The following is a 13,794-nucleotide window of genomic DNA, read 5'->3' on the forward strand; positions in this document are numbered from 1 at the left end:
AGTTTTCATTAGTTTTTACAAAATATTTTCCTCTGGAACTAAAGGACCAAGTTCATTATAGATAGGCAAAATTGTAAGTAGCAAGAATGTTCAGTAAAGCAAGATATCCAAACACATCACCATCACCAAAACACAATTTTGTCATGAATCCATCTGACCATCTGTTTTCTTTGTTTGATATGCATATAGACCAAGGTGAGCGACACAGGCTCTTAAGAGTCTTTAGTTTTGGTTAATCATTTCTTGTTAATGATAAATTGGTCACATAAGTTTGATATGATATGCTAAACCTAGATTGTTTTTTACTTTCAGTAAATCATCCATTTATTAGCAATTTAATATGCAGGCAAAACAAATTGATTTTTTTAGTTTGTATATCTCATTTACAAATTTTACACATAATACTCTCACTGTTACTTTAAGTTTTGAAATTATTAGAGCCTCATCATTTAGTTAAAAGTGCTCTATATTAATTACTTTCTCTGTCTGCCTGTCAGCATTTCTATGTGATATAATAAATCAAGATAGCCTCAACTGATTTAAATAATTTTTGTGCATAGTCTTAACACCTTTATGAGGAAGGTCCCTTGTAATTATGTTTGTGGAATTTTATGGTAAAAGCAGTGTTTTTGATAGACATATATATAAGCCTTGAAATTTTGAGAAGCATAACCTATTTGCTAAGATTTGAAAAAAAATGATAAATGCATTTATGAATGTGATCGTTGATCAATGAATGTAAAAAAAATAACTGCATTTTGAATTTTATGAACGTGATTGTTCATCAGTGAATATTCTGCATGCAAATAATGCTATCAGAATTTAACTTTTAGTTCTTTTTAATGAAATAATAACCTTGTATTATTTTTCTCAATGAAATAAAAAAAAATGGCTAACAATTCCAAATCTTTTATCTGAAGTTTATATACAGATGAATTTCAGTAGATATAGAATATAGAAAATAGAAAAAGTGGTGTTAAATATCATCCATCATCATACCAGGTGTATCTGTATGTTTTGTTTCTCCGGTGACAAGTCTCAGAATGCCAGAAATAGAGATAAAAAATTTGCAGCGATATTGGCAGCAGCTGTACAATGACATAAACTTTTTGTTTAAAGATTTAGATTGGAAATTATTATTTTTTTCTGATTTTTAGCTCACCTGGCCTGCAGGGCCAAGTGAGCTTTTCTCATCACTTGGCGTCTGTCGTCGTTAACTTTTACAAAAAACAGGCTATTATTTGAGCTTGGAATTATTTTTAATTATGGAATTTGCATAATTTCTTGTGTTTAATATTTTTAATAAATTCCATGTTTATTTGGTAATATAATCTTATGAGTGGTTAATAACACTTTCCATACGATGTATTTTGGTTAGATAGTGTTGTGCGCGGCACAGTACATTCTATTGAAAATAGAATATTTTCTTTGTAATAAAAAGTGTTGTGCACAGCACAGAACATTTCAGTACAGAATAAACATGGAATTTATTAAAAATTTCAATAACAAGAAATCAAGCAAATTCCATAATTAAAAATAATTCCAAGTTCAAATAATAGCCTGTTAAAAATCTTCTCCTCTGAAATTACTGGGCCAAATTAAACCAAACTTTGCCACAATCATCATTGGGGTATCTAGTTTTAAAAAATGTGACCCGGCCAACCAATTAAGATGGCAGCCATGGCTAAAAATGGAACATAGGGGTAAATTTTGCCGATTTTGTTATTATCTTGAATATTATAATAGATAGAGATAAACTGTAAACAGCAATAATGTTCAGCAAAGTAAGATCTACAAATCAGTCAACATGACCTAGATGGTCAGTTGACCCTTTAAGGAGTTATTGCCCTTTATAGTAAATTTTTAACAATTTTTCATTAATTTTGAAAATCTTTTACAAAAATTTTCTCCCCTGAAACTGCTTAGACAAATTTAACCAAACTAGTCCACAATCATCATTAGGTTTTCTTGTTTAAAAAATGTGTCAGATGACCGTGCCCGCTAACCAAGATGGCCAACTTGGCTAAAAATAGTACATAGGGTAAAATGCAGTTTTTGGCTCATATCTCTGAAACCAAAACATTTAGAGCACATCTGATGGGATAAAATTGTTCATTGGGTCAAAATCTATCTGCCCTGAAATTTTCACACCAATCAGGCAACCCGTTGTTGGGTTGCTGCCCCTGAATTGATAATTTTAAGAAAAAATTGCAGCTTTTGGTTATTATCTTGAATTTTATTATAGATGGAGATAAACTGTAAACAGCAATAATGTACAGCAAAATAAGACCTATTAATAAGTCAACATGATCAAAAATGGTCCATTGACCCCTTAAGGAGTTATTACCCTTTACAGTCAATTTTTAACAGTTTTCATAAATTTTGTAAATTTTTGTAAAAAAAATATTTTCCACTGTAACTACTGAGCCAAGTTCTTTATAAATAGAGATAATTGTAAGCAGCAAGAATGTTCAGTAAAGTAAGATCTACAAACACATCACCATCACCAAAACACAATTTTGTGATGAATCCATCTGTGTTTTTTGTTTAATATGAACATAGACCAAGGTGAGCGACACAGGCTCTTTAGAGCCTCTAGTTTCTACTTGTCAGAAATATTATAAGCAATAGGTCAGCTTTATTTGGTGTATATGATATAATTATTGTAAAGTGTATATGTCTGTCTTGCAGGGTTCATTTGACCTTTATCTTATTTTCATGGTTCAGAAGTCAATGTAAAGCTTTCATGGTAATGTTTGTTTTTCAGATACTGTTGGAATGTGTCAACTATATTTGGTGTATGGAATGATTATATGCATTGTGCCTCTTTTTTAAGGGTCAATGGTCAAATTTCCATATTTGTAATTTGGCCTGTCTCTCTGATACATGACAATAGGTTATATTTGGTGTATGGTATGATCATAAGGTGTACAAGTGTGTCTAGCAGGGTTCATCTGATTTTGAGGTCATTTTGAATGATCATTGTCATTGATAATGTTAACCTTAATATTAGAAAGTTATAGTTAAACCTTGATAATGTTAACCTTAATATTAGAAAGTTATAGTAAAACCTTGATAATGTTAACCTTAATATTAGAAAGTTATAGTTAAACCTTCAAATTACACACTATCAACATATGTTCAATCATAAAGTAGCATGACATTTCAGCCTGTACACTCTTGTTTTAATATATACTAATGTACAACTTTTGATTTAATATAAAACTAGTTGTTATTATTGGTTTTTGTCCAATATGTTTTTAATGATGTGTAGGAAAAAAACTAAATATGTGCAGAATATATTAAGTAAGAAGAAATTTTGTAACGTTTATTGATGGTAGATGCATTTTGTTCACAAACAGCACAGTATCAACAAACAAGTATAATTTGCCACAATTGTTCAGATAAGAGAATCATGCATAACTGGGATTTACAAAATGATATTATATACTATATAATGTTGGTGAAATGAGTGAAAACTTAGATGTTCCTATATTTTATAAAGTTCAAAACTAAAACTTCCTGTTTTGAACAGAAAATAAATTGACTTTCTATATTAGTATTGAGTGAAAACCAGATGGCGGCATGCATAATGATACTTCCTTTTAATCTCCATAACTTCATTGTATTTCTTTCCATTTATTCCTTTTAATTTATGTTATAATGTTGATATGCATACTATTTTTAAATGGGTATTTTTTCATTTACATGACTTCAATATGATTATTTCGTTTGAATGCATCATTCATGCACGTTCACAAAACTTAAACCTGATAGATATTTCAGGCTTGTAATTTCCTGATAACCTCAGTAGTACATGTAGTATAAATGAAAAGAAAACCAACATTTTTTTTATAATACCATAGAAATATATTGTTACCATCACTTAACAAAAGAAGATGAATGAACTCAGGAATAAAAAAAAAATTATCAATGAAAATATCTATTTAAAAGAAAATTGTCATAATAATATGAGAATTATGACATACATATAATAATGGAAAAAACTTTATTAACAAAAATAGATCATAAATAGGTGTGACCTGATTGATAAAGAATGTTACATGAAGTCACTTTCTGTTTACTTTCCATATATCTGTTATCTTAATAATTTATATAGGACTGGATGCTAGTAAGAAAAAAGAAATTCAGTTATCAACACCTCGTCAGATGTACAAGGATGTTCATGATCAGTTAAGTAATGGTGGATCCCCGAACAAAATCAATGAGAATACAGTGTCACTAGTAAGTCTAAGCTTAATTAACAATGGAAAAAAGTGTCACTTGTAAGTCTAAGCTTAATTAACAATGGAAAAAAGTGTCACTTGTAAGTCTAAGCTTAATTAACAATGGAAAAAAGTGTCACTTGTAAGTCTTAGCTTAACTAACAATGGAATAAAGTGTCACTTGTAAGTCTTAGCTTAACTAACAATGGAATAAAGTGTCACCAGTAAGTCTAAGCTTAATTAACAATGGAATAAAGTGTCACTAGTAAGTCTTAGCTTAATTAATAATGGAATAAAGTGAAACTTGCAAGTCTTAGCTTTAATTAACAATGGAATAAAGTGTCATTTGTAAGTCTTAAATAATTGTTCAGAAAAGAGAATCATGTATAACTGGGAGAATAAAGTGTCACTTGTAAGTCTTAGTTTTAATGATTAGTTAATTTGAATAGGGACAATGACAAATGTCATCATAAAATTTATCTTGCTGTTTTTATGAGCAGATATGTTATCTATAGTAATGTCCACTCCATGGACCAAGATTATAAACAATAGACTGGGAAATATCTTTGGCTCACTATTATTAAAGACCTCACCTGGTCAAATCACATGAACCAGACCATAGGGAAAGCCAAGACACTCAGGTTTCTTACGGAGAAATCTGGGTAGGTGTACTCCAGCAACAAAAGCTACAGCTTACTCCATGTTAGAAAGAACAACCCTGGAATATACTTCCTCGGTATGGGATCCTCACCAATTAAACTCTCCTGGATGCGTTACAAAGCTTCTGGACCAACTTCAATAGGAATCACTGCAACACACATGATAGAAACAGAGTCTAGTGCTGTGTTACAAGACTCAACACTAGTTGATTGCCATTGATCCAGCCAAATGCAATGCATCAGGTGACAGTAGGACCAGGGGCAAACAAATTTAGACAGACTAGAGTGAAGAAGGACTCATTCTTCCCAAAAACAACTAGAGAGTGGAATAAACTTACTGAATCAGCAGTGGAGTCTGGATCACTAGAGGACTTCAGGGCCAGAGTGAATACCATCTCCTGGACCCAACAACATCTGAAATAGACAGCAGGATATCCAGTGTATATAGTTGTAGTTAAGCTTAATATTTTATTGTAAATACCATCCAGTTTTTCCTGGACATTTACTTTTGGTCAAAGGAGTGGCCTCCTGTCTGTTTGAGATGTGCCTGAGTCAATTATACTTTAATATAGAGTTAGACTCGTAACGGGGAAGGAAGTAAAAATTTTCATTCAGATATTTTTTTTGTTCCTGGCTTGATTGAAGATTATTTTGTTTACTGGTACTTTTTGTTTACATGTATTTCTTTTCAGTTACACATAGCCTGTGCTAATGGGTACAAAAAAGTCATAAAGCTACTTATGAAACATGGAGCAGACATAAATATTAAAGATAACCTGTACTGGACCCCATTGCATGTAGCTTCTAGATTTAATCAGGTCAGTTTATTTATTGTAAAACATTTCTTGAAATTGATTACTTTGTAACTTGAGTTTTGTGTTTTGCTAATTGTTGATGACTTGCTTACTCATAATTAGTTTGTATTTGAGCCAGTTTCAAATACTGAAATGACCTACAGTCTGATATCTTGGAGTAAAGATGCAGATAGGATGAAAATACCCTCAAAGACCATTGCTCTGACATTTCATATATCTAAATATAGATATAAGTAGATGTGGTATGATTGCCAATGAGACAGCTATCCGACAAAGATCGAATTAAGTGGATGTAAGAAATTATAGGCAACCATATATACAGCCTTCAACAATGAGAAAAACACACACTTTAAAGTCAGCGATAAAAGGCAAAGACATAAAAAATTCAAAACAAATCAATTTAGAAAATTTATGGCCTAATTTATAACAAAACAATTTGTAAATAAAAATGATAACAACGAACATTTTGACTGAAGGGCTCCTGACTTGGGACAGGCACTTAAAGAATTTGGTGGGGTTAAACATGTATGTAAGCACTCAACTCTCCCTCAACCAGAACAGTTGTGTAACAGTACAACATAAGAACAAACTATAAAAATCAGTTGAATAAGGCTGAACTCATCATATCAATACAAAGAAAAACATAACATTCAAAACACAGAAGGGGGGATATATTACCATCCCTCTTATTCCCTCCTCCGTAACAACAAAAAATAGACATAAAGACATGATCTGAATGAAGTACTGTGCAAGAACATTTGTGTACTATTTAGTATGGTTTTGATTTACTAATAAAAAAATTAATATTTATACCAACAATAAAATTAACCCAAACTCCTTTATAGGATAACATACAGTATTCAACAATACAGTCAAATATGAACAAAGGAGATGTTTGGGTTTACGCCAAGGTGGCAGCAACCCAAGAATAAAAAATATCTTAAATATTTCTAGAGGCCAAAATACAGTCTTCAGCAATAGACTAGTGAAGACATGATAAGTCCTACTCTTAAAGTAGTCTGTGAAAAGCTGTGAATAAAATGACCATAAAACAATCAAGGATTTGCCAATAAAACTCAATTCTCAAAATAAACAAAATCATTTAGATATGACAAAAGAGAGTTAAGACATGCATATGAATTGTAGTGGTGTTAAACTAGTTAACAAGGCAAACTTTGTTATCATGGTCTTTCAATTTATTGAAGTTAAGTGTACGTCTAGCATGCATGATTATTAATCAATGTGAACCATGGCTTGTACTGTTGTTATAGAGGTAAAGGAATAATGTCCATATGAAATTATACACAGAAAGTATAGTTGAAAATGAGTCGGTTGTTTTAACATCATGAATAAGATATAGCTTTCATTTGCAGTTGGAAACAGTTAAAACTTTGATCAAGCAAAAAGCAGATTTAAATGCTTTAGACAACGAAGGAAATAAACCATCAGCTTTAACTGGAAGTAATGAGATTAAAGCTCTCCTGTTAAAGAGGGAAAGAAAGACTAACAGAGATTCTGAATCATCAGAACTAGATGTTAAAGATGATGATGATGATGCAGAAGATGAGGATGATGGTCTACAAGGAGGGGGTATAATTAGAATTAACAGTAAAACAGTGTAAGTATTTTTCATATGATTTTGTATCTTTTGAATGTTGTAGATGTGAGAATAGATTTAATTTTCCTCTTTCATATATCAAAAGTTTGCAATTGAAATATTATAGTATTCTTTATATACATTCATTTAATAATATAAATGATATATTTTCTATAAAGAACTCAATTTGGAATTATTGTTCTCCTTTGAATCTACTTGGCCAATCGCATCAAAATTTAGCGAAGATCCCCCTAAGCATTTCTAGTTTTTTTTTGTACAATTATCCTGTCTGCAAACCAATATGGCCACCATGGCAAAAAATAGAACATATGTGTTATGTGAAAAACTTTGAATTATTGTAAATAAGAATAAGTAAAACAAGAAAAGGCAAATATACTGTAGATTTATTATTATTTGTTAGATACCAATTTTCATGGGTTTCGTGTGCGGAGGTGAAATATGAATTCAAATGTTAAAAGAATTACAAATATTGAATGACTGTAAGATTCCCATGTCTGTTTACCTGGTTTCATTTGACATTGACCTCATTCATTGTTTAATGATCAATATTAAGCATTTGTATTCTGGTTTATTTTTCAAATACAATTAGAAGTAGGTCAACTATATTTGGTTTATGGAATGGTGTTCATGTTCGACTTACAGGTTTCATCTGATCTTGACCTCTATTTCTATGGTTTAAAACAATGTTTAGTATTTGTGGTTTGTCTACTACTCAGGTACTAAAGCTATAAGGTCACTTTATTTATTGTATGGAAGGATTGTCAGGTGTAGGTGTCCCACTGGCATGATTCATATTACCTTGACCTCATTTTCATGGTTCATTGGTCAATATTATGATTTTGTGGTTTGATCTGTTTCTCTGATACTAAAATCAATATAATTATGGGATTATTATTGAGTGTAAATGTCTGTTTGGCATCTGAACATGACTTAATTTTCATGGATCATTGATACTTGTAGTAACACAGACTTTCAACATGAATTAAATCATAAGTAAAACAGGTGATACAATTTAGCATGTGCACACTTTCTGTTTATTTACTCTTGTTTATTTTCAATATGAATGATTAGCAAACACACAACAGTAAAAGAGAAGAAAAAATATAAATAAACAATTTATTTACTTAGTAGTTGATATTTTGTCTTATTTCCTGTGGAAGATCATCACAAACTTTATTGTTTTTAAAAATAAAAAGGAAGAGTAAAACTTGTTCTTATCCACTTGAAAATGATAATTTTTAGGAAACCCCGCCATTCAAGTGTAGGAAAAATGGATAGTCTTCTTGAAGGAAGGCAGTATATGTTAATGAATGGCAGTGATTTTGGTGGGAAAAAAAATAAAACAGAACAAACTGTTGGAAGAATAAACATTGAAGAAAAAGGTTTCTATGAAGAAAGGGATGTAAAGCATGATGACAGTGATGAAGAAGAAGTTTATGTTTCTAAAATCTGGAAGACTGCTGACATTACCAAGGTAAAAAAGGTTAACTCTGTCACCTTCTATCTTACTTTTCACCTTTAGAATACTTATAAATTATAAATCTTTCTGTATACAGCGTCTATATACAATTTGCAAATTAGACACCTACTGGCATACTTTATGAATTATAATTTATAGGGGGGATGGGGGGTTATTAATTGCAATCGGTTACCTTTAATAATTGGTAACTTTTTTTATTCCATCATTTCATCTCACTGAACACTTAGAGATCATAGTTTCTGTGGGATGCTAGACAAGTATGATATTATGGTAAATGCATTTACATTCCCTTCGTTTCCACCAAAAAAAAATGGACCATACTTTCAGTGACATTTCTCTCTGTAAATATATTTCATAGTATCGTATAGATCTGATAGCTACTATGTATTTCAGTGTTCATACATATGGAAAACATACTTTCTGTTTGAAGATTATATGATTTGTTGTGAATAAAACAAAATGTCAAATGTTTCTCAACAATGACACATGATAAGATTTTGATATTTGGAGGTGACCTCCTATCAAAGGCTGATGGACATCTTCAGGTAGTACTCCAGCTTCCACAACCAATAAGTGCTGACCACCATGAAATAGCACAGTAGTGTTGACAATTGTGTTTTAATTGTCCCCATTGTATTTTCTCTCTTTTTAAGCATAACTACTTCTTGTCTGTCTATCTTATATTCTCTATCAAATGTAATGAATGATAACAATGTTTAATTTCATTTTGTGCTCTGATCTATTTACAGTACAATTGTAACAAGACAACTTTGTGTATGATCTTGTATGCATAAACACACATATATATATATAAAAAAAATTGAAATGTATTTGCTGTCCACTTTCACATTATGAAACTAATAGAAATGTAAATTAAATGTTTAAGGTTCAGTTACCACAAGTAAGAGAAACAGATAATTTAAAGAATTTGAGTGATATATCTGAAGAAAGTGTACTGTCACACATTGAAAAGAGATATAAAGATGACCAGATATATGTAAGTTTAATAAGAGGTGGAAAATGCTACTTAAGTTCCAGTAGATATATTTAGGATGGATTCTTTTGAGAACTAAAAGATAAAAGTCACATAAAGGATGAAAAAAGAGACTCTAGCAGCCTTCCACAAAAAAAACAAGTCTTTACGTCAAAATTATTCAATCGCTAGTGGAATGAACTATTTGTGGATTCTTATAAATTCTATAGAACTTTTAGACTATTTTAATTCTTACATACTTTTGATTTTTTAACCCTGTATGCTAACATTGCCGATGTGAAATTTTAAAATTGTTTGTATAAACATTGAACATCAAAACTATGTGACGTATAAAATTTTCTGACGTCAGACATGCGAAGTAATGAATGTGTTTGTAGATAGATGTTTTTGTGTTCTGTTAAATTGTTGCTTTTATAATTGTTACACAATGATGACTGCTGTAACCATATTTTGACAATTTTATTTATGATGTCTGTTTAGTTCATTGTAAATATAACAGAATTTGATGAGACTGTCAACAAAGTGAGAGGTTTAGCGCTATAAAACCAGGTTTAATCCACCATTTTCTACATTTGAAAATGCCTGTACCAAGTCAGGAATATGACAGTTCTTGTCCATTCGTTTTTGATGTGTTTTGTCATTTGATTTTGCCATGTGATTAGGGACTTTCCGATTTGATTTTCCTCTGAGTTCAGTGATTTTTCTTTTTTCTGTACTACATGTATATTTCAAACTTAATTGATTATAAACAGCTCTAAAAGGTTCAAAACGACAGAGGTACAAAAAAAAATCAAATCACAATAGCACTGCCATAAAACTTCAAACTCAGCAATGAAATTATTTACAAGTCAGTTTGGGCTTGAAATTTATATCCTAGTCTGCTGACATTTTAAGATTCCTCGTTATTTCCTGCTGGCAGTACTGGGAGTGCAAGTCCATGTGATTCTGATGATCTGATCTATTGTTTGTACATTTTAACCGATCCTTTTTGTGTTTTGTATCACTCTATATTGAAAAGGGTAGCAAATAATGCTCTTTTTTCCTTTATTAGTCTAGGTCAAAATTATATCAATTTTAATTTGTACATGTCTTAGTATTAATATCTCAAGTTCCAAGGAAAATTTCGCTATAAAGATATAAGAAATTTAGATCAAAGAAAAATTAAATAGTGAATGGTAATAGAATTGATTCAGGATCAACTCAGGACTTCACTACCATTAACTTTCTAAAACTGGTTGATCTACTCAGGTGTAAAATTAAATAAAATATCACTCTATATTGGAAAGAGTAGCAAATAATGCTCTATTTTCCTTTATTAGTCTAGGTCAAAATTATATCAATTTTAATTTGTACATGTCTTAGTATTAATATCTCAAGTTCCAAGGAAAATTTCGCTAAAGATATAAGAAATTTAGATCAAAGAAAAATTAAATAGTGAATGGTAATAGAATTGATTCAGGATCAACTCAGGACTTCACTACCATTAACTTTCTAGAACTGGTCGAACTACTCAGGTGTAAAATTAGATTAAATAAATTCATCTTAAATACTTACTTTTTTTCTCTTATTTTTTAAAACATTTTTTTATCTTGTATACTTATTTGAAAATACAGGTAATAAGGGTAATATTCCAGTACTAAAATGTCCTGTGATGTTGTCGCTTAAATGACCGTATGTACATTTTGTAACTTTTATTTTTGCTCAAATGTCTTATGTCCTTTTATTTTAGACAAAGATTGGAGATGTACTGCTTGCTGTTAATCCATTCAAAGAATTGTCAGTATATGCCAAACAGGTACCAGTAATATGAACACACAGTTTCTTTTAGAAATATATTTTAACTAAATATGTCTAATTGATAAATTTTTTTTATACTGTTTTGTATTTTGAATGAAAACTTCATTCAACATTTTATATGTTCCTCTCAGTGGGGACAATTTTGTAAATTTTGATACAAATAATCAGGAAATTTTAGAACAACAGTTTTCTAGGAAAAAAGAAGTTACCAAGGGAGCAATCAAAAAGCACATGTTTAATAAAAACAGGCAATGTCAAGGTAAAAAAACATAAACTATAACAATATCTGTGTCTGGACCCAGTATTGCATTGATTCCTTTAATGGGAAGACTAGCAGACCACCACTCATTTTCACTTTAAAAAAGAATTATTTTAGGTCAATGTGTTTAATCACAGCAAGAATCAAACCAAAGACTTTAATGACAAGAACAAAGACTGATGGAATCAGAGTGATATCGTTATGTCTGAGTAGAATCACATGTCCTCATGTGGACTGAACTCCAACATTGAACATCTGATTAAGAATGTTTGTCACGTACAAAGAAAGATATATATTCAATTCTCATTTATATATGATTGTCCTTAATATACATGGGATGTTTGCTGCTGGTTGTAATGCAACAACAATTGAACATTCAATCCTTTTTATACGACAGCAAAAAATTAAAATTTTTTGGGCGTATATTGGTATCACGTTGGCATCGTCGTCTGGGTCGTCGTCGTCGTCGTCCGAATACTTTTAGTTTTCGCACTCTTAACTTTAGTAAAAGTTAATAGAAATCTATGAAATTTTAACACAAGGTTTATGACCACAAAAGGAAGGTTGGGATTGATTTTGGGAGTTTTGGTCCCAACAGTTTAGGAATTAGGGACCAAAAAGGGCCCAAATAAGCATTTTCTTGGTTTTTGCACTATAACTTTAGTTTAAGTAAATAGAAATCTATGAAATTTTGACACAAGGTTTATGACCACAAAATGAAGGTTGGGATTGATTTTGGGAGTTTCGGTTCCAACAGTTTAGGAATTAGGGGCCAAAAAAGGGCCCAAATAAGCATTATTCTTGGTTTTCGCACAATAACTTTAGTACAAGTAAATAGAAATCAATGAAATTTAAACACAAGGTTTATGACCACAAAAGGAAGGTTGGGATTGATTTTGGGAGTTGAAGTCCGAATAGTTTAGGAATTAGGGGCCAAAAAGGGGCCCAAATAAGCATTATTCTTGGTTTTCGCACTATAACTTTAGTATAAGTAAATAGAAATCGATAAAATTTAAACACAAGGTTTATGACTATAAAAGGAAGGTTGGGTTTGATTTTGGGAGTTTTGGTCCCAACAGTTTAGGAAAAAGGGGCCCAAAGGGTCCCAAAATTGAACTTTGTTTGATTTCATCAAAAGTTGAATAATTGGGGTTCTTTGATATGCTGAATCTAACTGTGTATGTAGATTCTTAATTTTTGGTCCCGTTTTCAAATTGGTTTACATTAAAGTCCAAAGGGTCCAAAATGAAACTAAGTTTGATTTTAACAAAAATTGAATTCTTGGGCTTTTTTGATATGCTGAATCTAAACATGTACTTAGATTTTTGATTATGGGCCCAGTTTTCAAGTTGGTTCAAATCAAAATCCAAAATTATTATATTAAGTATTGTGCATTAGCAAGAAATTTTCAATTGCACAGTATTCAGCAATAGCAAGAAATCTTCAATTGCACAGTATTGTGCAATAGCAAGAAATCTTCAATTGCACAGTATTGTGCAATAGCAAATATTTTCAATTGCACAGTATTGCGCAATAGCAAGAAATATCTTATTGCACAATATTGTGCAATTGCAAGAAATTTTCAATTGGTTGGAGTTATCTTTCTTTGTCCAGAATAGTAGTTGAATCAACTTAAATCATTGTTTTATACAATATACAATGGATATTCACTTTTACTACCAACTGATAAATTAAAACAATCTTTACCATTCAGTGATAACAAGCACTTTATTTTACATTTCAATATTTTATGATGTATTTAAATGAGTAGTTATTGTTGCAAACTCTATTAGAAATTTGAATTGAGATCAGTTTTGGAAAAAGGGAAAGGGGGATGAGAAAAAAAAAGGGGGGGGGGTAAATTTTTCTCATTTCAGATTTCGTAAATAAAAAGAAAAATTCTTCAAACATTTTTTTGAGAGGATTAATATTCAACAGCATAGTGA

The 13,794-nt window shown here is 30.8% G+C and overlaps 1 protein-coding gene across 8 annotated transcripts in view; it reads left to right on the forward strand.

Annotated features, from left to right (window-relative positions):
• LOC139514510 (unconventional myosin-XVI-like) overlaps window positions 1-13,794 on the forward strand; it is a 119,926-nt gene that overhangs the window by 18,248 nt on the left and 87,884 nt on the right. For all 8 annotated transcript variants that reach the window (XM_071303860.1, XM_071303864.1, XM_071303865.1 and 5 more), the window contains exons 6-11: window positions 4,121-4,245; window positions 5,578-5,703; window positions 7,074-7,318; window positions 8,561-8,792; window positions 9,685-9,795; window positions 11,522-11,587. In XM_071303860.1, coding sequence (XP_071159961.1) covers window positions 4,121-4,245; window positions 5,578-5,703; window positions 7,074-7,318; window positions 8,561-8,792; window positions 9,685-9,795; window positions 11,522-11,587 — 905 coding nt within the window. The remainder of the gene's footprint in view (window positions 1-4,120; window positions 4,246-5,577; window positions 5,704-7,073; window positions 7,319-8,560; window positions 8,793-9,684; window positions 9,796-11,521; window positions 11,588-13,794) is intronic.

This window comes from Mytilus edulis, chromosome 3 (assembly GCF_963676685.1).
Source record: "Mytilus edulis chromosome 3, xbMytEdul2.2, whole genome shotgun sequence".
In the NCBI taxonomy this organism is placed as follows: Eukaryota; Metazoa; Mollusca; class Bivalvia; order Mytilida; family Mytilidae; genus Mytilus; species Mytilus edulis.